The 21896-nt window shown below is 52.7% G+C and overlaps 2 protein-coding genes across 3 annotated transcripts in view; one reads left to right on the forward strand and one right to left on the reverse strand.

Annotated features, from left to right (window-relative positions):
- The first annotated feature begins 469 nt into the window (after positions 1 to 469).
- Positions 470 to 7987, forward strand: Sds (serine dehydratase). The gene is made up of 8 exons (XM_031337662.1): positions 470 to 529; positions 3114 to 3268; positions 4069 to 4108; positions 4332 to 4471; positions 4576 to 4667; positions 5209 to 5436; positions 7094 to 7218; positions 7627 to 7987. The coding sequence occupies exons 2-8, from the start codon at positions 3116 to 3118 to the stop codon at positions 7830 to 7832; spliced, it is 984 nt and encodes a 327-aa protein (XP_031193522.1). The 5' UTR covers positions 470 to 529; positions 3114 to 3115; the 3' UTR covers positions 7833 to 7987.
- The window catches only part of Plbd2 (phospholipase B domain containing 2), an 18632-nt gene continuing 4688 nt past the window's right edge, over positions 7953 to 21896 (reverse strand). For both annotated transcript variants that reach the window (XM_031337660.1, XM_031337661.1), the window contains exons 3-12: positions 17666 to 17824; positions 16218 to 16318; positions 15837 to 16051; positions 14478 to 14575; positions 12383 to 12543; positions 11655 to 11750; positions 11414 to 11485; positions 10634 to 10786; positions 10026 to 10188; positions 7953 to 9860 (exon numbers count right to left, since the gene is read on the reverse strand). In XM_031337660.1, coding sequence (XP_031193520.1) covers positions 9693 to 9860; positions 10026 to 10188; positions 10634 to 10786; positions 11414 to 11485; positions 11655 to 11750; positions 12383 to 12543; positions 14478 to 14575; positions 15837 to 16051; positions 16218 to 16318; positions 17666 to 17824 — 1386 coding nt within the window. In that variant the 3' untranslated portion in view covers positions 7953 to 9692. The remainder of the gene's footprint in view (positions 9861 to 10025; positions 10189 to 10633; positions 10787 to 11413; positions 11486 to 11654; positions 11751 to 12382; positions 12544 to 14477; positions 14576 to 15836; positions 16052 to 16217; positions 16319 to 17665; positions 17825 to 21896) is intronic.

The following is a 21896-nucleotide window of genomic DNA, read 5'->3' on the forward strand; positions in this document are numbered from 1 at the left end:
CTTAGTCCAGGCTGTCCTCAAACTTGTAGTCCTCCTGCCTCAGCTTCTACTATGCGGGGATCGAAGGTGTGAGCTGCCATGTGGCTGGGCTGTGGCTGTTTCTTGGCCATATGCTGTGTGTCCAGCAACTGCCTGGCTTTTTTGTTATTCTGGGATTAACACCCTCCCCTCCCCCGTCCCCATCCTGGCAAGGCCCCTTCAGTGCTGCCCGCAGGTCCTAAAGGCCCCCCCGGGAGACTAGTGTCTTCATTCGCAAGTGAAAAAACAAGGAGAGAAGATGAGGCAGAAGGAAGAATGCAATGAGGACTGGAGACCAGGCCTGAATGCCTTCCTCTGTAGCCACCAAGCCCCGGCCTGGACCAGGGGGAGGGGCTTGCTCTGGGGCGTGGCCCACCTGGGCTCTCATTGGCTGCCCGGAGGCTCAGCCCGGAGAATAAAGCCCTGGAGTGTCCTGCCAACTTTCTACTCTCCCAGGACACAGACACAATCTACCCCTCTAGCTCGCTCTGTCCAGCTCCTCCTGCGCCGGGTATGTGGCCCCAAGATTGACAGCCAGGGACAGCCAGAGCAGAGAACTGGGGAAGGGGAGAGGGACTGGGGTTCATCCAGTTCAAGTCTCCGTTGTTCAGATCTATAAAATGGGACGATGGTAGGATCTTCTAGATCAGGATGTCGCCGGGGTGGCATGTGACAGGCTATCTTTGCTCGCATGAGCCAAATGACAAGGAAGGGACTTCTACCCTGGAGCCCATGTCGCACCAGCCACCTTTGCCAAGACCCCATGCGTTTTTTTTCTCTCTAACAGGGCATGCCACTTATGGCACCGGATGGATGGGACTGGACTCTGGGGTGGGAATCAGTACAGAGTATCCTGTCTATTTTCCTAAAGGTTCCCAATACTGCAGCCTGAGACAGGGCCCAGGTGGGGCTCCCCAAAGCCACCAGAAAGGGGTCTGAGTGATGAAAGCTATCCACTAGCCAGAGGCTGTATCAGGTCCAGAGAAGACCCCTTATACCAGGATGGGGCTAGCTAGGACAAAGCAAACACATTTGGAGGTACTCTTGATGTGTGCCGTTCTTCCCTGCTGTCTTTCAAGAGGTCTTCTAGAAAGAAGAGTCTGGTGGGCTTGCCTATCATCTCAGCACTTGAGAGACTGAGGCAGGAGGATCAATCACATCAAGTCGAGTCTGTCTTAAGACAAAAGCAAGAGGAGCATAAGGAGTTTCTCTCTCTCTCTCTCTCTCTCTCTCTCTCTCTCTCTGTCTTCCGACTGAGGTAGGAGGACCACAAGTCTCTCTCTCTCTCTCTCTCTCTCTCTCTCTCTCTCTCTCTCTCTCTCTCTCTCTCTCTCTCTCTCTGTCTTCCGACTGAGGTAGGAGGATCACAAGAAGTTTGAGTCTCTCCTACACTCACACACATGCACTCGAATACAAGTGGCTGCTCGGAAGAGTCACCATCTGCCTGGGTTTGATCCCACTTGGCTCTGGATCTTTCTTGGAGCTTCTCACTGGGCCCCAAGGTGACAGCGGCTAAGCCAGTGTTAACCGAAAGGCTTCCTCACGTGCCATGGCTACCGAAGGGACCTCAGGGTGCCATTAGCTGAACTTGAACTTGTCATGCAGCCTCTGCCTATGTCGAGGTTCCCTCTCAGAGTGGGAGCTGTGTGATGGGGTGGGCCAGGAGTCTCTGTTGCCTCTTCCCCATGCCAGAAAAAAAAAATCTATAATTCTGTCTTTTTAAAAGAACAAGAACCTTTCAGAGCTCCATACTGAACTTCCAGGTATTTTTAGATTTTTGATTTGTTTTGAAACAGGCTCCTATGTAGCCCAGGTGGCCTCAGACTCTACATAGCCAAGGTTGACCTTGAATGCCTAATCCTCTTGCCTTCACCTCCCAAGTGATGGGAGTACAGGTCTGCACCAAACCCAAAGGCTCATTATTTTTTCAAAATATGTATTTGTTGAATGCCAGGAAGGGCAGGGCACACCTGTGATCCCAGCAATTGGGAGACCGAGATAGGAGGATCAAATATTCAGAGCTAGCCTAGGCTATATGGTAAGAACATACTTAGGGTTTTTTTTGGGGGGGGGGTTGATTTGTTGTTTTTGTTTGTTTGTTTGTTTTGTTTTGTTTTGTTTTTCGAGACAGGGTTTCTCTGTGTAGCCCTGGCTGTCCTGGAACTCACTCTGTAGACCAGGCTGGCCTCTGCCTCCCAAGTGCTGGGATCAAAGGCGTGCGCCACCACCACCCGGCTGTTTTGTTTTGTTTTTAAAGTATGTGTGGGATTGGGATATGGCTCAGTCTGCGAAGGGCTTCCCATGAAAGCATGAGGAAGGACCTGTGTCCATATTCTCAGAATGCACGTCAAAAATGCCGAGCTCAGTAATAAATACCTATCATCCTTACACTAGGGAACAAGAAACAGGAAGACCTCCAGGGACCTTCGGGAACCTCAGGGGATTTAAGGGAGACTCCAGGAACCTCAGGGAGCCTCGGGGAACCTCAGGGGACCTCCCAGGTTCTCTGGCCAGCCAGTTGGACTGAATCAGGGAGCTTCCAGCTCAGTGCAAGACCCTGTCTCAAAAAAATAAGCTGAAGGGCAACTGAGGAAGATACTGACCAATGTTGACCTCTGGCCTCTGCACACATATACACATGCACGTGCACATGCACACATGTGCACACTGCTGAACATGGAGGGGTGTTGTGGACCCCAGGTACCCCACTTGGCACATTTCTTTTGTGTCTGCTGATATGCTCTGAGCTCATGGGAACAGGTCAGCTGGGGTTGGTTCCTGGGGACTTTGCAGAAACAGACCATGGCTGATCCTGGCCTTGCTTTGTCCCCATCTTGTGGCTCATTCTGAGCCAGTTTGTACAAGCCCCTTCCCCTAAACTTGCCCAAGACTGCAGCCTAAGGACACTTCTGACCACGTGACCTTCTAACTTTGGGGGTCAAAGTTGAGAGCTTGGCCACCTATTTGGCCACTAGGTAGTAGGAGCTGAGATTTGATTCGGTGTCCTTTCCTTATCATTATGGGTACAAAAGAGGGATCATAGAGCCCAGAAGGGCAGCTTCTCTTGACCTTCGGTATCTCCTCCCTAGCCGCAGTCATGGCCACCCAGGAGCCCCTGCATGTGAAGACCCCGCTTCGTGACAGCATGGCATTGTCCAAAGTGGCCGGCACCAGTGTGTTCCTTAAAATGGACAGCTCCCAGCCCTCGGGCTCCTTCAAAATCCGAGGCATTGGGCATCTCTGCAAAATGGTACAGGGCAGGGTGGCATCTGGACAGGAGGGGCAGTCCCTCCTACCTGACAGTTGTAGAGGCAGGTGTGCAGATACACTCCCAGGATTCCAAACTGAGGCAGGAAGCTGGAAAGTGAATGGTATCCCAGGGTCTGTAACAAGAACCTGTCTCTACAGGAAATAATAATTTTAGGGACTGGGGTTTTGACAGTTCTGCGGTTAAGAGCACTGGCTGCTTTTGCAGAGGACCTGAGTTCAGTTCCCAGTATCCACATGGTGGCTCCTGACCACCTATAACTCTAGTTCCAGGAGATCCGACATCCTCTTCTTATTTCCAGGAGCAACTGCACTCATGTGCACATAATTCAAAATAAGTAAATAATGGGCTGGAGAGATAGCTCAGTGGTTTGGAATGCTTGGGGCACTTTCAGAAGACCCATGCTCACCCTCAGCATCCAAATAGCTCACCTGTAACTCCAGCTCCAGGGCACCTAATGCTCTCTTCTGCCCTCTACAGGCAATACATGCACACAGGCACATAAATCTTAAATTAAAAATATTTTTTAAAGAAAATAATTTTAGAATAGGTTACACACACATATCAGGGCTCTCTCTGGCTAAGGGGTGTCCACCCAAGCAGGTTCCTGCAGACTGGCACTCGCCTCCTTGCCCCAGCTAGTCTCCCTGGGGAAGATACACCTGAGAGAGAGTGGTTCAGATACTGAGTAGGTTCAGCATAAGACAGAAGATGTTCCAGCGGGAGGGGTGAACCTAAGCTGGGACTTGGGGGTGCCCTGACCCTTCATCTTGTCTCCACAGAAGGCAAAACAAGGCTGTAAACATTTCGTCTGCTCTTCAGGTAAGTGCCCAGGCAGCTTTCTTTCCCTTCCTACCCTGGTCTGTGTGTCCTGTTGCCCAGTACCGTGCACTTCTTCTCTCTGAGCCCTGGTCCCTGCAGCAATGTATCCATTCGTAGCCGCCCAGATTGGGGGCTCCAGAATGAGGCAGAAGTCACTCTGGAGATGAGCAGCCCCACCTGGGGTCCCAGACCCTCCTTCCTGACAAACCCTCTCCACTGACAGCGGGCAACGCGGGCATGGCAACTGCCTACGCTGCCAGGAGGCTGGGCATCCCAGCCACTATTGTTGTGCCCAGCACCACTCCTGCCCTCACCATTGAGCGGCTCAAGAATGAAGGTGCCACAGTTGAAGTGGTGGGAGAGGTGAATACGGACCCATTGTGGGCAGCAGGGCTGGGGGAGGGGGTGGCTGATAACTGGATGGAGTCTCTCATCATTTCAGTCTCTTCCCACCCCCACCCCTGCAGATGCTGGATGAGGCCATCCAACTGGCCAAGGCTCTGGAAAAGAACAACCCGGGTTGGGTGTACATCCCCCCCTTCGATCACCCTCTCATCTGGTAAGGTAGAGCCACCCTACTCCCTACTGTCATGTGTGGTTTCTGCTCATGTCCCCTCCCACACACCCAATGCATGCAGGAGAGAACACACCAACACATAGATGTACACACCAGCGATGAGGGGTCCCCAGATGCAGACACTCGGGGAGATCAGCTCATCTGGGGGTGACTAAGAACAAATGAGCTAGGGAAGCATCGGTAGAGGTGGCTCTAGCATGCCAGCATCTGCCATGGGCAACTGAAACTAGGCCCCTGTGAACTCTGGGAGTCAGTGGGGAACGAGAATCCAAGGATGTATCCACTGGTGGGCAGGAAATGGGGGTTTATCCACCAACCCACATAGCCATCTCCTGTCTCCAGGTGGTCTTGTCTCCTACACAATCAGTGTCCTGTGAGGCCCATGCTGAGCAGCAGGGAGGTCAGAGGCCAGGTTCATCATTGCCTGGGATAGAAGGAACTAGAGACCCTAGCTGGCATCTTTGGCCAGCCATTGTGTCTTTGGGAAGCCCTGACCTGACCCTGCCACCCTTCTCCTGCCCAGGGAAGGCCACACTTCACTTGTGAAGGAGCTGAAGGAGACACTGAGTGCCAAGCCCGGGGCCATCGTGCTGTCTGTGGGCGGTGGAGGCCTACTGTGCGGAGTGGTCCAGGGACTGCGGGAGGTGGGCTGGGAGGATGTGCCCATCATCGCCATGGAGACCTTTGGCGCCCACAGCTTTCATGCTGCAGTCAAGGAAGGAAAGCTGGTCACCCTGCCCAAGATCACCAGGTGAGCCTGGAACACCTCTTCCATCACACAAGCAGTGAAACTGGGACTTCAGTCATTTGCCCAAAGCTGTGCACCCACAGGTGGCCCGTCTGGGCTTTGAACATGAGTCTGTTCTATAGACAGGGGTTAGTGATGTCAACCGCTCCTTGAGGTTGTCACGCCTCATTTCTTTGCTGCCCTTATCTGGCCTCTGAAATATGCCAGACTATGGCTGATCCTGGACACAGCATGGGGGAAACACCCTCTTGCCTGCAAAGAATTTATAACTGACCCCCACACCTGCAGCTTAAACCAACTTGGACTCTAGCTCTATTATTCCTTGGAGCTGGAAGCTGAGTCCCTTGAGTCTTTTGTCCCGTCACTCTGAATGTGTTGACCTAGGGTCCAAAGTGCCTGCTTTCGTGCCAGCCACCACACCTGCACTCCATCTAAGGAGAGCAGAAGCATGCTCCGAAACAAAGTGGAGCTGCACCCCAGCTGACAGTGGGGTCATACCCAGCAAACCATTTGTTAGAGCTGAGAGTGTTGTGAATGAGTTGAACCTGGTCTGCTGGACACCTTACCTGAGCTGATTGGCACATGGTACAGAACTGGCTGTTTCTTACTGATAGGCTGATGGAGAGCTGTGGCTCATGGCTACCACCCAGCATCCCAAGAGCAAATTGTACTGCAAACCCATAGTTTGGGAAAAGGTCCAAGTTCAGCTCTCAAAGTCCTTTTGGTACCAATTATGAATAGTTTGTTGTGCCACCAAAACGTTGAACTCTCATAGAACAACCCTTAGAAATCAGAGCTGTCTGTGTTTTTGTTTTTTGTTTTTTGTTTTTTTTTTTTTTGATTTTTTTGAGACAGGGTTTCTCTGTGTATCCCTGGCTGTCCTGGAACTCACTCTGTAGACCAGGCTGCCCTCGAACTCAGAAATCCACCTGCCTCTGCCTCCCAAATGCTGGGATTAGTATTAAATGCATGCACCACCATCGCCCGGCTGTAAAAGCTCAGACAGAGCTTAGTCACATGGCCACACCTAGCTGCAAGAGAGGCTGGGTAAGGTTTGCAGTAGGCATCCACAAGTACAGCTAGAAGGGATTTCAAGAGAGAGGATGGCTTCTGTCATAGGCAGGGAACACTGAATTGGTTAAGAGATTCTTCCAGCTTTTGGGGCACAATGTCCCTGTTGAGACTGATGCTGGCCTGCTACCACCATTCTTTCCTTCCAGATGGAACATGGGTGCAGTAGCTGGCACTCCAGCAGCCATTTTGGACCCTAAGTTAATATGACCCTGGGGTAGCTATTGCCTCATGTTTCCCACTCTACACAACTGAGTTTGGAAAGTGTGTGACACCTGATACTTTAGGAAGGGCTAGCTTTCTCTGATTGTTAAGGTGTGGGAGGGCTGTTTGAGAACCTCAACCAATCCATGGGACCAAGGAGTCTGGAAGGCTCCCTGGAAGAGGGGGCAAGTGAGCAAAGCAGGCAGAAGTTACGAGCTGGAGGGGGGGACAGTAGGGTCTTCAGGCATCTAGGTCAGGCCAGTTTGGTGCCCTAGACCACTGTACAGGTAGGTTCCTGGGGCTGGGCAGGGGTTGCCCACTCCAACCTGCATCCTCTACCTTGTCTCTCCCCATGCCAATCCCCCTTCTCATCCCCACCTCCCAGTGTCGCCAAGGCCTTGGGTGTGAACACCGTGGGGGCACAGACGCTGAAGCTGTTTTATGAGCACCCCATTTTCTCTGAGGTCATCTCAGACCAGGAGGCTGTGACTGCCATCGAGAAGTTCGTGGGTATGTTCTGTGGGATCTTTTCACCCTCAATTTTCTCCCTCCTCAGCCTAGACTCTCTCATGAATGGAAGTTAAAGCCAGTCCGTGGTAAACACGAAAGCCTGGTAACCATGATAGCAGGGAGGGCCAACTGTTTTTGAAAGTGCCAGTTTTGAGCTTTGTGGTACCCAGGGTCAAAAGGGAGAGGATCTGTACCAGAAGCCTCTGGACTCAGCCTTGGAGATGGCCAAAGTGAACAAGAGTCACACACACTGCTGTTAATAATCTCAGCTTGCTGCCACACGAGAGTAACTTCGGGTGCCTGAGAACCCTTAGCACAGGCTGTAGAAACCAAGGCTAGGTTCAGAACAAACAGTCGCAGCCACAGTGAGACGTTGAGAGCTGACCAGCACCCCTCCCACCCCCGTAGATGATGAGAAGATCCTGGTGGAGCCTGCGTGTGGGGCTGCGCTGGCTGCAGTGTACAGCGGTGTGGTGTGCAGGCTGCAGGCTGAGGGCCGGCTACAAACCCCACTAGCCTCGCTGGTTGTCATTGTGTGTGGCGGCAGCAACATCAGCCTGGCGCAGCTGCAGGCACTCAAGGTGCAGCTGGGCCTGAATGGGCTGCCCGAGTGATATCTGCTGCTGCCCTGGCTACTCTCAGAGGGGTCACCAGCACCCGAGTGGGGTGTGTGGGGAATACACCTGACAGTGGCCCACCCTCCATTGCCTGTGTTTATAATGTGCACTTTTCCATTGTAAATAAAAAATAAATATATATTTTATAGAGCGAAGATCTTTTGAGCTTTGTTTGTTCTTGTGACATGGGGTCTACATGCAGCCCAAGCTGGCTGCATCCTGAGTGCCAGGAAGAGAGGCGTTGGTTACCTTGCCTTTCCTAGTCTCTCTCTACACCCCGCCACATCTTCCCTGGCTCTCAGAGGAGCAATGTTCCCCTCTCTGGGGACTTGGATCTCCTAGTGGACTGGTGTAGAGTGGGACCCACACATCCCTAAGTCAGGAGAGAGGACCACAGCTAAGCCACACAGGGGCCTAGGGTGGGGTGGTAGGGTGCAAAATAGCCGGGGGATGCATAGGCAAGGCCACCACATGCTAATGTGAAGTCCTATGGACAGGAGGAGGACATCCTGAAACACCAGCAGCCCCACCGTGGCGTCTGGAAAACTAACCCTGCGCACATATCTGCAGGGCAGGGAAGGTTGAGTGAACCTGACACAGAAAACACAACCCCGAACTACCAACAAAATTCAGAACACATGGCAGGCCTGGGCTGGCTGGGGTAAAGCCACCCACATGTCTCAGGGCCTCTGGTTCACAAGTTGTGAGCTCTCCAGGGCCCACACAGGGGACTTGGTTTCACATGGGTCTCTGAGTCTAGGATTTAGGGTCTTAGTGGTCAGCAGGGCGGGCCAGACTAGGACCCAGAAAACAGCCCTTGAGACAGATGCTGAGCAGGACTAAAAGGGATAAGTAAATGGTGAGATGGAGGAACAGACACATGGGTGGACTGATTAAAAAACAGAAAAAGGCATGGTGGCCCATACATGTAAACCCAGCATGTGAGTGATGAAGGCAGGCAGCCACAAGTTCAAGACCACACTGAGTTACAGAGCAAAACCAAAACAAAAGGGATGTGCAGTTCTGGGTGGAAAGATGGACAGATGGGCAGGTAGATGGGTGGACAGGTGGCTGAGCAGGTGAGGAGGTTCAGATGAAGATGCAGATGAGTGGATGGTAGGTGGATGGATGGGTGGCTGTGTGGACAGATGGATGAGTGAAAAGACTGTAGGATGGATGGGAGAGTGGACAGGTGGGTGGACGGATGGGCAGGTGGCTGGCAATGTGGATGGACTGTGAGTGCATGGACTGACACAGGAGAGAAAGGACAGATGGAAGGAGACAACAGTGGACAGACAGGGTGTGGTGCCGCCCCACAAGGCCTGTTTAACAAAAGCACAGCCTGGGCTTTGCTGCCCATAACACACAACCAGGGACACCTGCCAGGAGGCCAGGGCAGGCTTGGCTGGGAGGATGGGGTGGTGGTCCATCCTTCCTGCTGAAGGAAGACTCCAGCTACAAGCAGCCAGAAACTTTGGTTTTGTTCTCAAGCCCCTGCACTTAGGAAAGCTGCCCAGAAGGGGGCACAGGGCTGCCTCCTAAAGTGATGGGCCCGCAGGCCAGTAGTGACAACTATAATGTCCCCCATCAGTTCACATACACGCTGAGGGACCAGCACTAGAAGAATGGCACCCTGGATTCCACCAGGCCCACAGCCAAGCATAAGCCCCAGCCTGCTGGTGACAGGGACAGGGAGGAAGAGCCATGAAGGGGCAGAGGTTCCCTGAGCCCACTGGGAGTCCGTGTGAAGGACACCACTAGGAGCAGAGTCGAGTGCAGACAGATCCAGAGGGGTGGGCGGCAGGTGTGCGACCCACTGGCCACACTAAATGAAGGCAGCTGGGCAGAGGCAGATTCTCAGTCCCATGGGACCCTGATGGGTGAGAACATCCAAAGGTCAGGTTGGCCCATGTGCAGTATGCTGTGGAATGGCGATTTGCTCCACTGGAACGGTGGACACTGGTCCCACGTGGGGCCACTGGCTGCCAGCATGCTCATGTACTTAGCCAGTGTAAAGCTGGTCACCTGAGGGTCAGAGAGCACACACTGAGCTGGTGGGGCTCAACTCCCAGCATGACCTTTCTTTAAAACACCATTCTGAAGCTGACCCCAAAGCAGATGTCCCCTTAAATTGACTACCCTGCACCCATCCTTCCCTGGGGCATGTGACAACTGGCTTAGGTGGCGAACCTTCACATCAATGCCACCATGGGCACGCTGGCGCAGGGCCTGAAATGGGTAGGAGCCATTGGCAGGGTTGAGGTCAGAGCGGGCAGAGATGGCATTCTCCGCATTGGGCTTCGGGCTGCAGGCTTCGCACAACGACAGAGGGTCATGAAGGAAATCGTTGTACCTGTGTGGGAAGGAAGGGATGGCACCCTAGGGAAAGGCCAAGCTCTTCCTGCCTTGGAGTGGCCTCGAAACATCCTCAACTTTCTGGACTTATCCCAACACCAGCCTTGGCTTGAGCAGGGACAGATGTAGACCACCCTCACCCCTCTACCGACCGGGTCACCCCAGCCTTGTCACTCAGCTTTTCCTGGGGAGGTTCTCCAGGACACTCCTCAATGCAGGTCAGACCCCAGTTTGTGCTTTGACAGCATCTCAGGATGCCGTGGCACACTTCAGCTCCAGCCTGGTTCTGGGGTGGGTATCTCCACCTCCCAGGAGAAAGGACTCCCCAAGGCTGTCAGCGAGCAGGCCCCCATCTGCAGACCAAGGCTGGTTGGTGGCAAGGTTCAGTGGTACTGTCATGCAGAGGCGGCTTTCTGTACCAAGCCTGGAGTATGCTGACCCACCTCATGAGCCGGACCATGGCGTCTATGTCCTCCACCAGTGACTGGTCCCTCTGGAAGATCTTGGCTCGAGGGTTTTTGGTGTAGGAGAACCAATCTCCATACTGGGCCACTAGGGCCTGCAGCCCACTAGCGTTGAATACAGTCTCAAAGTACCTGCTGGGACAAGGGTGGTCACCCACCACTCCCACTAGCCACACAGCTGGTTGTGGCTGGCATGGGGTGGGGGTCACAGAGGAACAGCTGTCACTGCAGTCAGGTTGTGGCAAGGCCCTCTTGTCCTATAGGGGATGAACCTGGGCTCTAGAATCAAATTTCACGTCACTATTCTCTAACCATGGAGCTGTGTGTGAGCCAGGTTCCCTGCCTCAGTTTCCACATGTGTGGAATGAGAAGAGATGGCTGCACTCATGCATCATGGTCATAAGGGCCCAACGCCAGCCTGGGAAAGCACAAGACATAAGGTAGCTCTGAAGAATCCAGCTAAGACTGGCTTCAGGGGACTGAGGTTACCCTAGCCATGCTTCAACTCCAGCCTGAGTACTGCATGGGTACCTCCAGGAGGCAGGGGCAGATCCAGCTGAACACCTGGCAATGCCCACCCAAACTGCCCTGCAGCAGGTACCAGAACTAGAGGTCACAATATGATGTGGAGCTTTTCCAGCAGGACAGGGACTGTTCTCCTTGCTCAGCATGTTTACAATGTCACCTGGGGAAGGACCCTGCCTCAGAGAGGACAGATTTGGGGGGAGGGAGTGACATGAAAAAAGTAAGGCCACATACGGGATGTTGTAGCTAGCCCAGTAGGTCGTCTTGTAGAGCTCTGCAGTCTTGTCAGCCACCACTACCATGCCCCTGAGACCAAGAGAGATGGGCAAAGCACATGAGGAGACACTCAGGGACTCGGCCAGCATGAGGGTCCTCGGCACCCTGGACAGGAACTGTGTTGTGCCGCACCTCCTGTTCCCATCAGGGGCACCCCTCCTTTGGTCTCCCCTTCCTCCCTCTGCCCCAGGGGACTCACGGTATCTGCTCTAGGATGGTAAGCACCCGGCTTCCAGGGCTGGGCCCATCAGGAATGAATGCCTTGTAGTCCACAATCATCCATTGGTTGTTGTACCTGACAGGTACAAGGAGAGAATCAGAACAAGCCTGGAGCCCTTGTCCAGCTCTCTCTGGCACATCTCTCCTGCCCCAGTACCCGATATAGCAGGACTCAGGGACGACACCCTAACACTGCAGCTTGACTGGGAGTCCATAAAACCATCTGGCTGCGCGTGCTGTCTCCCTGTTCAAGTACAGCCCACAGCTCCCAAGAATTTCCTAAAGGACCTTTCAGGTTAGGGGCTTATAGACATACCCACTTCTGGTGCCTGGTTCCCAGGCCCCACCTCATAGGCACTCTGAGACCTACCTACTCTCCCAAACCTCCCCCCCCAAGCCCCCTCCCTGGTTAACTTAGTTCCCAGGCCCTGCCCCAGGCTCATTCCCTTCCACCACATATCTGAGCCCCCTCACGTTTAACTTCTTCCAAGGGGACAGCCCCAAGAAGAAGAGCTTGCAGAAGAAAAGAAAATCCTTTCTTTCTTGAGCCTCAGTTTCCCCACGTATAAAAAAGGAAGGGGCTTGAGTTACCCCAGTGAGCATCTGCAGGAAGGGGCTGAGCAGAGGGCCCTGGAGCCCCATGGGTCCCCTCTGGTCTGAGTACTAAATGGTCCCCAAGTAGGGGCCATGGAACAGGATCCCACTCACGTGCCGCTGTTGAACCGCTTGAAGACATCTGCCCAGGTGGCCCCATCCAAGGCCAGGCGGTTGGCAACAATGTTTCTAATCCACTCCAGCACACAGCCCTGGGGCTGCACATACTTCCACAGGGCTGGGTTCTTGTTGCCGATGGTGGTCTCCAGGGTGACCTGTGAGAGAGACAAGGTGGGCTGCAGACTGCACATGGCAGCCCTGCAGGCCTTGACTCAGAAGTCAAATATTTTATGTTTTCCTCATAACTCTAAGCTGCCTTGGTGCACACCCCTCAGGGATTCCTTGGAAAAGTACTTGGCTTGAGGGAGACTCAAGATCTTGCACTCAGCTCTGCCTTGGGGACCAGAGTGCCATTCCTAGGTACCTCCCCACCATAGGAGAAGTGCTCCCCAAGAGACAGCATCCCATCCTGTCGACCCCCTGTGTTTAGTTCCCTGTTCTCCTGAAGGGTGCTGGCCTGAGTCTTCCTTTACACAAGGAGGCTAAAAAGAGCTGAAAGCTGGAAGGCCCCACCTAGGAGAGTGTTTTCAAGTTTTACTTATTTTGGAGGCATTTACAGTCCAACATCATAGAGACCCACATCACTCTACCTTCAAACTCTTCTTGGTTATTCTCCCACCTCCATGTCCCAAAGGATAGGAGTTCAGGTGTGAGCTTAGGCCAGTGTTTTAAAGAAGCCATTGAGGGCTGAAGAAATGGCTTAGTGGGTAAGAGCACTGGCTGTTCTTCCAGAAGTCCTGAGTTCAATTCCCAGCAACCACATGGTGGCTCACAACCATCTGTAATGAGATCTGATGCCCTCTTCTGGTGTGTCTGAAGACAGCTACAGTGTACTCATATATGTAAAATAAACAAATAAATCTAAAAAAAAAAAAATCTAATAAAAAAAAAGAAGAAGAAGACGACATGGAAGCTTGGCACAGTATGCATGCCTTTGACCCGAGCACTAGGGAGGTGGAGGCAGGAGGATCAGGGGCTCAAGGAAGCCTCAGCTACATAGGCCAAACTGGGCTACATGAGAGCCAGAAAATCAGAATGAAAAGTATAAAGAGAAGAAAAATAAAAATGACATCTAAGCCAGGCCTGGCACAGGTATGTAATTTCAGTCTACTCAAAGGCCGAGGAAGGAGGGATGCTAGCCTGGGCTACATACTGAGCTCCAGGACAGCTTGAGCAATAAAGAGACACACTGCCTTAAAGATAAATAAATAAGTCAACCAAACAAATAAAAACACAAAACGAAAAAAAGAAAAGCTGGTGTAGTAGCCAGTACCTTTAAACCCAGCATTTGGGAAGCACAGGCAGGCGGTCTCTCTGCTCAAGACCAGCCTGGCCCATAGGGCAAAGTCTAAGGCAGCCAGGGCTATGCAGTGAGACTGTGTCTCATGATAGACAGATAAGTAAGTAAATAAGTTAGAGCGTGTGAGAAGGTCATCAGCATCCTATAGCAGAAGGGTTCTAGGACACAGACACAAGGAAAGGCAGTGGGCTCCACAGCCTCCTGGGCCAGGCCCATGGTCCCATTCCCCACCCCTTTCTCCCTCTCTCCCTCTCTCCCTCTCTCTCCCTCTCTCCCTCTCTTGCTCTCCCCCCCCCCCCCCCCGTCTCTCTCTCTCTGTCTCTGTCTCTTTCTCTGTGTATGTGTGAGGTGGGGGAAGCTTGTTAGCCTGGGGCTCCTGTGACTAAGGTCCCCAGGGGTTGCTTCTCCTATACTAGGAACACAGGGACATGAGCCCCACCATGCCCAATAGCGCCCCTCAAATCTGCTGCACCCAGGGCACACTGCAGCATCAGTGTGAGATCTCAGGCACCAGGAACATATTTCTAAAGGGGCCTGGACGTCAGCCAGGGCAGCAGGAGAAACAAAGCGCTATAAACAGCAGCTCCTCAGGCCGGTCCAGGCTAGGGGTGGGGGGAGGGCAAGACAGGGCAGAGCAAGGTCCCTGACAAACACGAGGCGTCTGCACTTGGCTCTGCGGAGCTCCTAAGGACCTAGGTGCTCTCGGAGCTCAGAAGCCTCATCTTCTTCACGTTATTCCCAGAGCCCCTATGTGCCACGGCCCAGGGAGCATGTGACTCAGCCACTCACCAGCCCACTGCCCAGGATGTAGAAGTCATCGCCGGAGAAGATGGTGCCCGGGTAAGACGAAAAAACCAAGTTGTTGCCAGCAATCAGGGGGTATTCCTCTGGTGAGGGGGCAGGAGCTGGTCAGGCAGGCCCTGTAGGTAACCCATCCCTCATCCCACAAGGCTGGGTCTCAAGAGAGGAACAAGCAGTCCTCAGGAGGCCACTCTCGTCCCTTCAAATGAAACATGTGGATGGCACCTGCCTGGAATGCTACCATCAGGAGGGCCCAAATTCAAAGCCACCTGGGCTACACAGTGAGACTCTGACTCAGAAAGGAGGGGAAGGAGGTGGAGGAGGTGGAGGAGGAGGAAGAGGAGGAGATAGAGGAAGGAGAGAAGGAGGAGGAAAAGGCAGCAGGTGAGAAGAGCAGGGAAAGGATGGCGGAAGCACCCAGTGCAGGGATGTGCCCGCTCACTGTCTCTACTGGCCATAACAAACCTGCAATGTGATGAATGGCAACATGCTCCTCAATGTAGCTAGAAACAGGTTTTCCTTAGACACTGCTGAACGTTGAATTAGTTTTTCAAAGGTGCAAATAAATTCATTTTAAGATGTAGATGGATCTAATTTCATAAGAAGGGTCTATGCGTGGGGAGCTCAGAGTGGGTCAGGTGTCTCCTCTGGACCATGAGATTTGTGACTGTACACAACTGATACCACAGGAGAGACAAAGCAATGCAAAATCGAAAGGGACAAGAATAGCGACAAGAAAACAACCAATCCACAGGAAGCACCTCCAAGGGCTGTGGGCATCACCCACAAGAGGGCCTCACTGCTTGGCAGGATTCCCTCTACACAGGACTCCACAAAGTGTTGGTGGTACTGTCTCAGGGAGACCTGCTCAGGGAGGCAAGCATTCTGCTGTGGAACTCTATCCTCAGCCCTCAAACAGGGTTTTAAAGGGTTAAAAGTGTAAGAAATTGTGGTGAGTGCCTGTCATCCCAGTAAGGCAGAAGCTGAGGCAGGTCGATTCCTAATCCAGTACCACCCTACTATGTGCAACTATTTTCTCCCCAGTTGCCTGTTTGCCTGCCTCACTGGGCCATGGTCTATGTTGGGCACACGATAGAGTTCAAGGCCAGCAGGGCCATGGAGCTCAGTGGTACAGCACTTTCTGGGCAAGAGGCCCAGGAATAGAGTCAGAAGAAGGTAGGAGGGTAGGTGCAGGCAGAGGGGCAGATGGTGGTGGTAACCTTGGGAGCCAGCTGAAAGAAATGCCTTGCTTGCCAAGTAAGATTTCCAGACACTGCTCCAAAAATCCGCCCAAAGCCTCACCCCTGTGCGCATGCGCATGCCCACAAGGATGCTCCCTCCGCCCACCTTGCGGCCCCTCCCGGAACTGCAGCCGGTACTTCTTGATGATGCGTAACATGTTCTGGTAGGAGTTCCACGTGTTGTGCGCCACCAGGAGGTCACGCCTGCCAGGCAGCAACTTGATGAGGGCAGAGCATGAACCAGAGCCCAGGGAAGTCTTGGTGTCGGTCTTATTCAGGGCTGGTTCTAGGTCTTCCAGGTCTCCAGCGATCTGCAGCAGGCTTAAGAGGCAGGATGGGAGGGTCAGCGGCTACTCTGTGCCATGTCAATCGACCCACTGTGTTCTGGGAGTAGGAAGTGGCAGGCAGAGCTGGCATGAAACCCGGATAAGTAGGAAGTTCATGGCTCCTTACCCACCCTGCACAGGCTGGGGGTGGGGGCACTTACAGGAACCCCAAGGGTTTGATGGTCAACCTCCCAGTTGGGAAGGCTAAACGGCCCTCATAGCTGTCCTCCAGGCCTTTCAGCTGCAGGAGGGTCAGTCGCACCTAGGGGAGGGGTAGAGGGGGATGAGGCCCCTAGTTCAGCGCTTCTACATAATTGCAGGTCTCTGGCCTGGCTCAGGGGTGTGCCACAGGCTCCAGCCAGCCCTGACCCCTCTCCTGCTTTCAATGAATAAACACTAGGTAGGACACATCCTCATACTGATCCCAAGTCACCTTCAATTAAGAACCTAGTCAAAAGCCATCTCTTCCACAGAGCCTTCCAGTTTGGCCAGAAGCCCTCAGCAACACCCCCCTAGTCTTAGACGCTGGCTGTGCGGCTGCCCCGGCACCTGTGCCTGCTCCCTGCTGTCTGTTCTGCCTCCGCAATGTTAACCAGGGGCATGGCAGTGACCTCACTGGGTCTTGGATTGGTGCTGGGCATGCACCAGGAACTTAGTTAAGTACAGACAGGATAGATGGACAAACAGGATGGGGATGGATGAACAGGAGGGAGTGGAAAGACAGACGGACAGAAGGATGGGTGGATTAACAGGAAAGTGGATGAATGGCTTGGAGAGTAGATGGGTTGATGTGTGTAAATGTGGGTGGCTAAGTAGAAGATATACTGTTCCGTAAATGGATACCTTAGTAAGTAGATGCAAAGATGGATGGATAGATGGTCAGATGGATGGATGGGACAAAAGGGAGCAGGCACATGGGTGGTCTGGAGAATAGATGGAATGCTATGTGTTGGTGGGTAAGTGGAAGAGTGGGTGAGTATATGAAGGAAGAGAATATGAAGCAGCAAGGGCAAGAGATTGGGTTGGCAGGGAGAACCATGTGTGGGGGATAACAGCATGAGCACTGGAGGGCACACAGACAGGCAGCATGGTCATCCACAGAGGCCACTGCCTGTTCCATACAGCTAAACCCTCATGTCTGTAGAGAATTCAGAATCTGTGGCTTTTGTACCAACAACTGCGCCAGCAGCCCAGGACCTGTCTGTCCTTAGCATCCAATCTGTGCAAGCTCAGCCTAGGGAGTGAACGCCAGGCTCAGCTATCCTGTGTGCTTTCATCTCTCTCCTCCCTCCTCTTCTGAAATAGTGCTCCCCTATGTCCAGCCTTCTGCCGCCTTCCTGAAAGCGAGAGCCACATGCAGCCACTTAGCTAGGTTTTTTGACAGCAGGAAAGTGGGGCTGGGCATCTGGGCCAGAATGGGCAGCTGGAGGTCCATCAAACAGACAGATGGAAGGATGGTGGCTTGGGGGGGGGGGGGGGTGTGCAGATGCTGATGTACACCAGAATGGGCTGGGTTTCTGGCTCACTCAGGGCCAACCAGGGACTGCACAGGAGATGGGTACACCCAAAGAGCCACCTTCCTTCCCGAGAGCAGGGTGGCCTGGCCCACCTGGTGCCAGTATGGAGAGTCCAGGCTAAGCTCCATCTCCCTCTGCATCCACTCCAGGTTGGCCTCCAAGAAGTTCTTAAGCTTCTCACAGTAGCCAACTTCATATTGGAAGGGGCCGCAGTAATTGACCACCGTGTTCATCCAGTGCATGTAGATGAGCTGTGGAGAGAGGACAGGGCAGCTGCTCTCTGTGCAGGACCCTGAGGAGCAGACGCCAGGATAGGGGACTACCAAGCCTACAGTGTGGCTCTTGGCCACCTTCAAAGCCCACATCCTCTTAGGTCTCTCCACTCTGGGGCCTGTGACATGGAAAGTCTAGACTAGACTGCACCACCTCTGTTGCTGGGGCCTGGATTGAGCAATGTGCTCTGCCATCAAACATGGGGGTCTTGGGTTGTTTCTGGCAGTGGTTGTATACTGGAGATTGGACCCTAGGCTTCAGGGAGGCCAAGCAAATGTTCTACAAGGCCACAGGTCACTGGACCACAGCCCAGCCCTTGAGGTCTGATTTTATTTTCTTTTGTTTGGGTTGTTGAGAGGTGAGGTCATCCACATTCGAGATGGGCCTTGAATACCTAATCTTGCTGCCTCCATCTGCCAAGTGCTGGATTACAGGTGTGCACTACCAAGCCTGCTTGCACAATGCTAGGGATGGATCCTGTGCCTGCCAGGCAAGCTCTCTAATACAGTCACGTTCCCAGCCATTGCTGGGATCTTTAGACAGGCTCACTCCTTAGCCTCTGGCCTGCTAGGATGACTCCAGGCACTGCAAACATGGACCATGACTCTCAGATAGAGAATGTGTGTGAGTAGCTCCCGGCTCTGTTCCAAGCACGGAGGAAACAAAGCAGGTCCCCAGCTGACTCACTAGGCCAGAGAAGTGTGCTAGGCTGTTGGCATGCCCAGGTGCGGTGTGGGTGAGCTTGGGCTTGCCTGCTGGAGGGAAGCAGCTACATCCAGCAGCCCCTGTCCCCCAGCTGTTGGACATGAATGAGGTTATCCCAGGCTACTCAGCCAGCTGACTGCAGCAGCACAGGTGAGCCCACCAAGGTCAGCCTGACCCGGAATGACCAGGGCACACACCCGATGCTTCCTGGGGCAGGGGTCTGCTGGCCTGTGGCTCATGCTAGTGAGCAGCATCAGACAGTTGGACATGCTGCAGCCTCCAGTGCTCTGAGCAAGGCAGTGTAGGTGCCCCACATAGTGGTCCAGCCTGGGCTCACTGTTCAGAAGCTGTTATGGGGTTGGTCCACTGGGTGGCGCTGCTGGAAGGCAGGACCTAGAGAGAGAGCCTAAGGTCTCTGAGCTTGTCCTGGAGGGGACTCTGGGACACCACTCTCTTCCTCTTCCATGTTTGCCTTCTGGCTTGTGAAAGGAGCGTCTTGCTCTGCCATGTGTATGTCCCTGCCACTGCTGTCCAGACCCACCAGAGGCCCAAGGCAACTACCTGCCCCACCCTGGGCTGCAACCATAAGAGCCATGAGGCTTTATGAGCTCTTTGGCTCGGTCATTTCTTTACAGTGAAGTAAACCAACACACCCACTTTACAGCTGGGGAAACTGAGACATGGGTGGGCAAGTACCCGTGTCCCCAAACACCTAGACACCACGCCTAGACACAGGTCTGACTGGGGCGTATGCCAAAACGTGGGGGTTGTTTGTTTTGTTTGCTTTGTTTTGTTTTTGCAAAACCCCAAATCCCCACACTCTCTGAAGGTAACTTCCGGCCACGCTCCACCCCGCCAGAAACCTCCCCACCAGGAGGGCCACCAACCCAGTGACACATACCAAATCCTGCTCATGCCCAGGCCCCACTAATGCTCCCGTCTCCTTGTACTTTGCAGGGCCTCCAGAGCACTGCCCACTGCTCTGCCCTACTGGGGACTACACATGAGCCCTACCCATCCGCAGGAAGCAGCAATAGAGCAAACTGTCCTGACTGAGACTTTGGACCAGACAGCTGCATTCAAACGCTGCTCCCCAGCTTGAACAGCTGTTTAACTTTAACAAGCACCTTCACCTTCACCTCCCAGGACCCATGGCCCCACGGTCAGTCACTGCCCCAGCAGCCTTCACCTCCCAGGACCCATTCCCCACCCCACCCCACCACACCCCCGTCAGTCACTGCCCCAGCAGAACAGAATCCCACAGAGGCTGCATCCGTGACACCCCCTGCCCACGCCCACAGCACAGTGCACAGCCTCATGGTCCCCCATTGGCAGTCACTGCTTCACCAGGATGGGCCTTCAGTCTGGTCCCCACTACATAGTGTCAAGTCTGGAATTTTGGTTTCTTTCAAAAACAAAGAATTATTGTAAGGATGTTTTCATTCTAATCCCAGGTACGAGGATGTGAGGATGTGGGGCTGTGAGGCTGCTGCAGACTGTCCACAGCAGCTGACTAGGATTTGCCTCGTGCTCTGGCAGGGACATGATTTTGCCAGCTACAGATAGTTTTTATAATTGTGTGACATTTGGAATTCTGGGAATTTTTCAGAGGATATATAAATGCTAGGGCCTGAGAGGCAGGGTGGGTGGTTGTTGGTTGATCTGCGGTGTTGGTTGCAGTTTGTTAGTCATGCTCAAAGAAGAAACAAGAAAGAAATTAGATTCAGGGATGGCTCTCTCGCTCTCCTTCTTTCTCTATCTAGTGATAGGGGATGAAATGGGGGCCAAGGATAAAGGGTGGGAAAAAGAAGAACCCACAAAGTAGCAATAACCAGCTACACATCTGCCACATTGGTGTTTTTACTTAAAACCATTGGGACAACCCTTGCATGTCCCTGGGTCACCAATGGAATACAAACTCAAATAATGAGCACTGGACCCTGAGTGGAATAACTTGATACCCAGTAATTTCCCAAAATGGGTGTCCACTTCCCACATGACCCAGTGTAGGCAAGGAAGGCTGCTACCCATAGCCAAAATGATTTCTGATGGGTGGAACACCTGACAGTGGCTGCCATTTTTATACTTCCAAACCAAAGAAGTAAGAGACTGTGTTCTTTGGGGACTTGACACATGCAGGAGAGCTAGTTTAACAAAAGTAGGAGCCAGATGAGGTGATGTGTATCAGTGCTCAGGAGGCTGAGGCAGGAAGGTCACAAGTTCAAGGCCAGCCTGGGCTACAGAGTGAGTTCAAGGTCAGTGGGAGAGTGCTGACCCAACATGCAGGAGGTCCTAGGTTTAATCTCCAGTATCAGATAGGTGGGGAAGAGGGTACACCTGTATAATCCCAGCCTAGGAGGGCTGAGACAGGAGGATCTCAAATTAGAAATCAGCCTGGGCCACAGTGAAACCCTGTCTCTAAACACCTTAAAGTGAGGCTAGAAAGATGGCTCCGTGGCACTTGCTTCTTGTGAAGGACCAGAGTTTGGTTCCCCACACCTCTGTAAAGTAACTCCAGCTCCAGGAGATCTGACATTCTTCTGGCCTCCTTGGGCACCCAAATTTTATATATAAATATGAATATAAATGTATATGTGTGTGTGTGTATATATACATATATTCTCTCCCTCCTTCCCTCCCTCCCTCTTTCTTTCTCTCTCTGTCTCTCTCTCTCATATAAATAAAAATAAATCTTTCCAAAAAGCCCCCAATTGGGGGAACAGACATGAAGGCAGAGGGGGAACCATAGGCCACTTAGTTGAGAAAGGGGCACCTAGGGGGTACGAAGAATAGAGAACACAGAACAGGATATAGGAAAATATAGAAACATGTATGTATAAAAATGTCGTATTGGGGCCACTGAGATGGCTCAGCAGGTAAAGGAGCTTGCCACCAAGCCTGTTGTCCTGAATTCAGTCCCTAGGGATCACATAATGAAAAGAACAGACCCCAGGAAGTTGTCTTCTGACCTCCATGTATGAATCCTGACATACATGTACCCACCCACACAGACACACATGCACCCACCCACACACAGACACACATGCACCCACCCACATGCAGACGCAGAAATGCAGAAAATAAGTTAATATGCAACCATCAATTTTAAAGTGTCATCAAGAAACCTATTATTTTGTACATTAACTAAAAAGCATTTCTTTATAATGTATAAATACAACAACAACAACAAAAAAACATTATGCCAAGTGACAGTTGTAAAAAGGTTTTCACTTCCCAGCACACATGATGAGCCCTGGGCTCCATCCCTGCACTCTACAGACTGGGTGCTGACACATTACTGTGACCCAGGCCTGGGCTCCATCCCCACACTATATAGACTGGGTA

This window comes from Mastomys coucha, unplaced genomic scaffold, assembly GCF_008632895.1.
Source record: "Mastomys coucha isolate ucsf_1 unplaced genomic scaffold, UCSF_Mcou_1 pScaffold22, whole genome shotgun sequence".
NCBI lineage: Eukaryota > Metazoa > Chordata > Mammalia > Rodentia > Muridae > Mastomys > Mastomys coucha.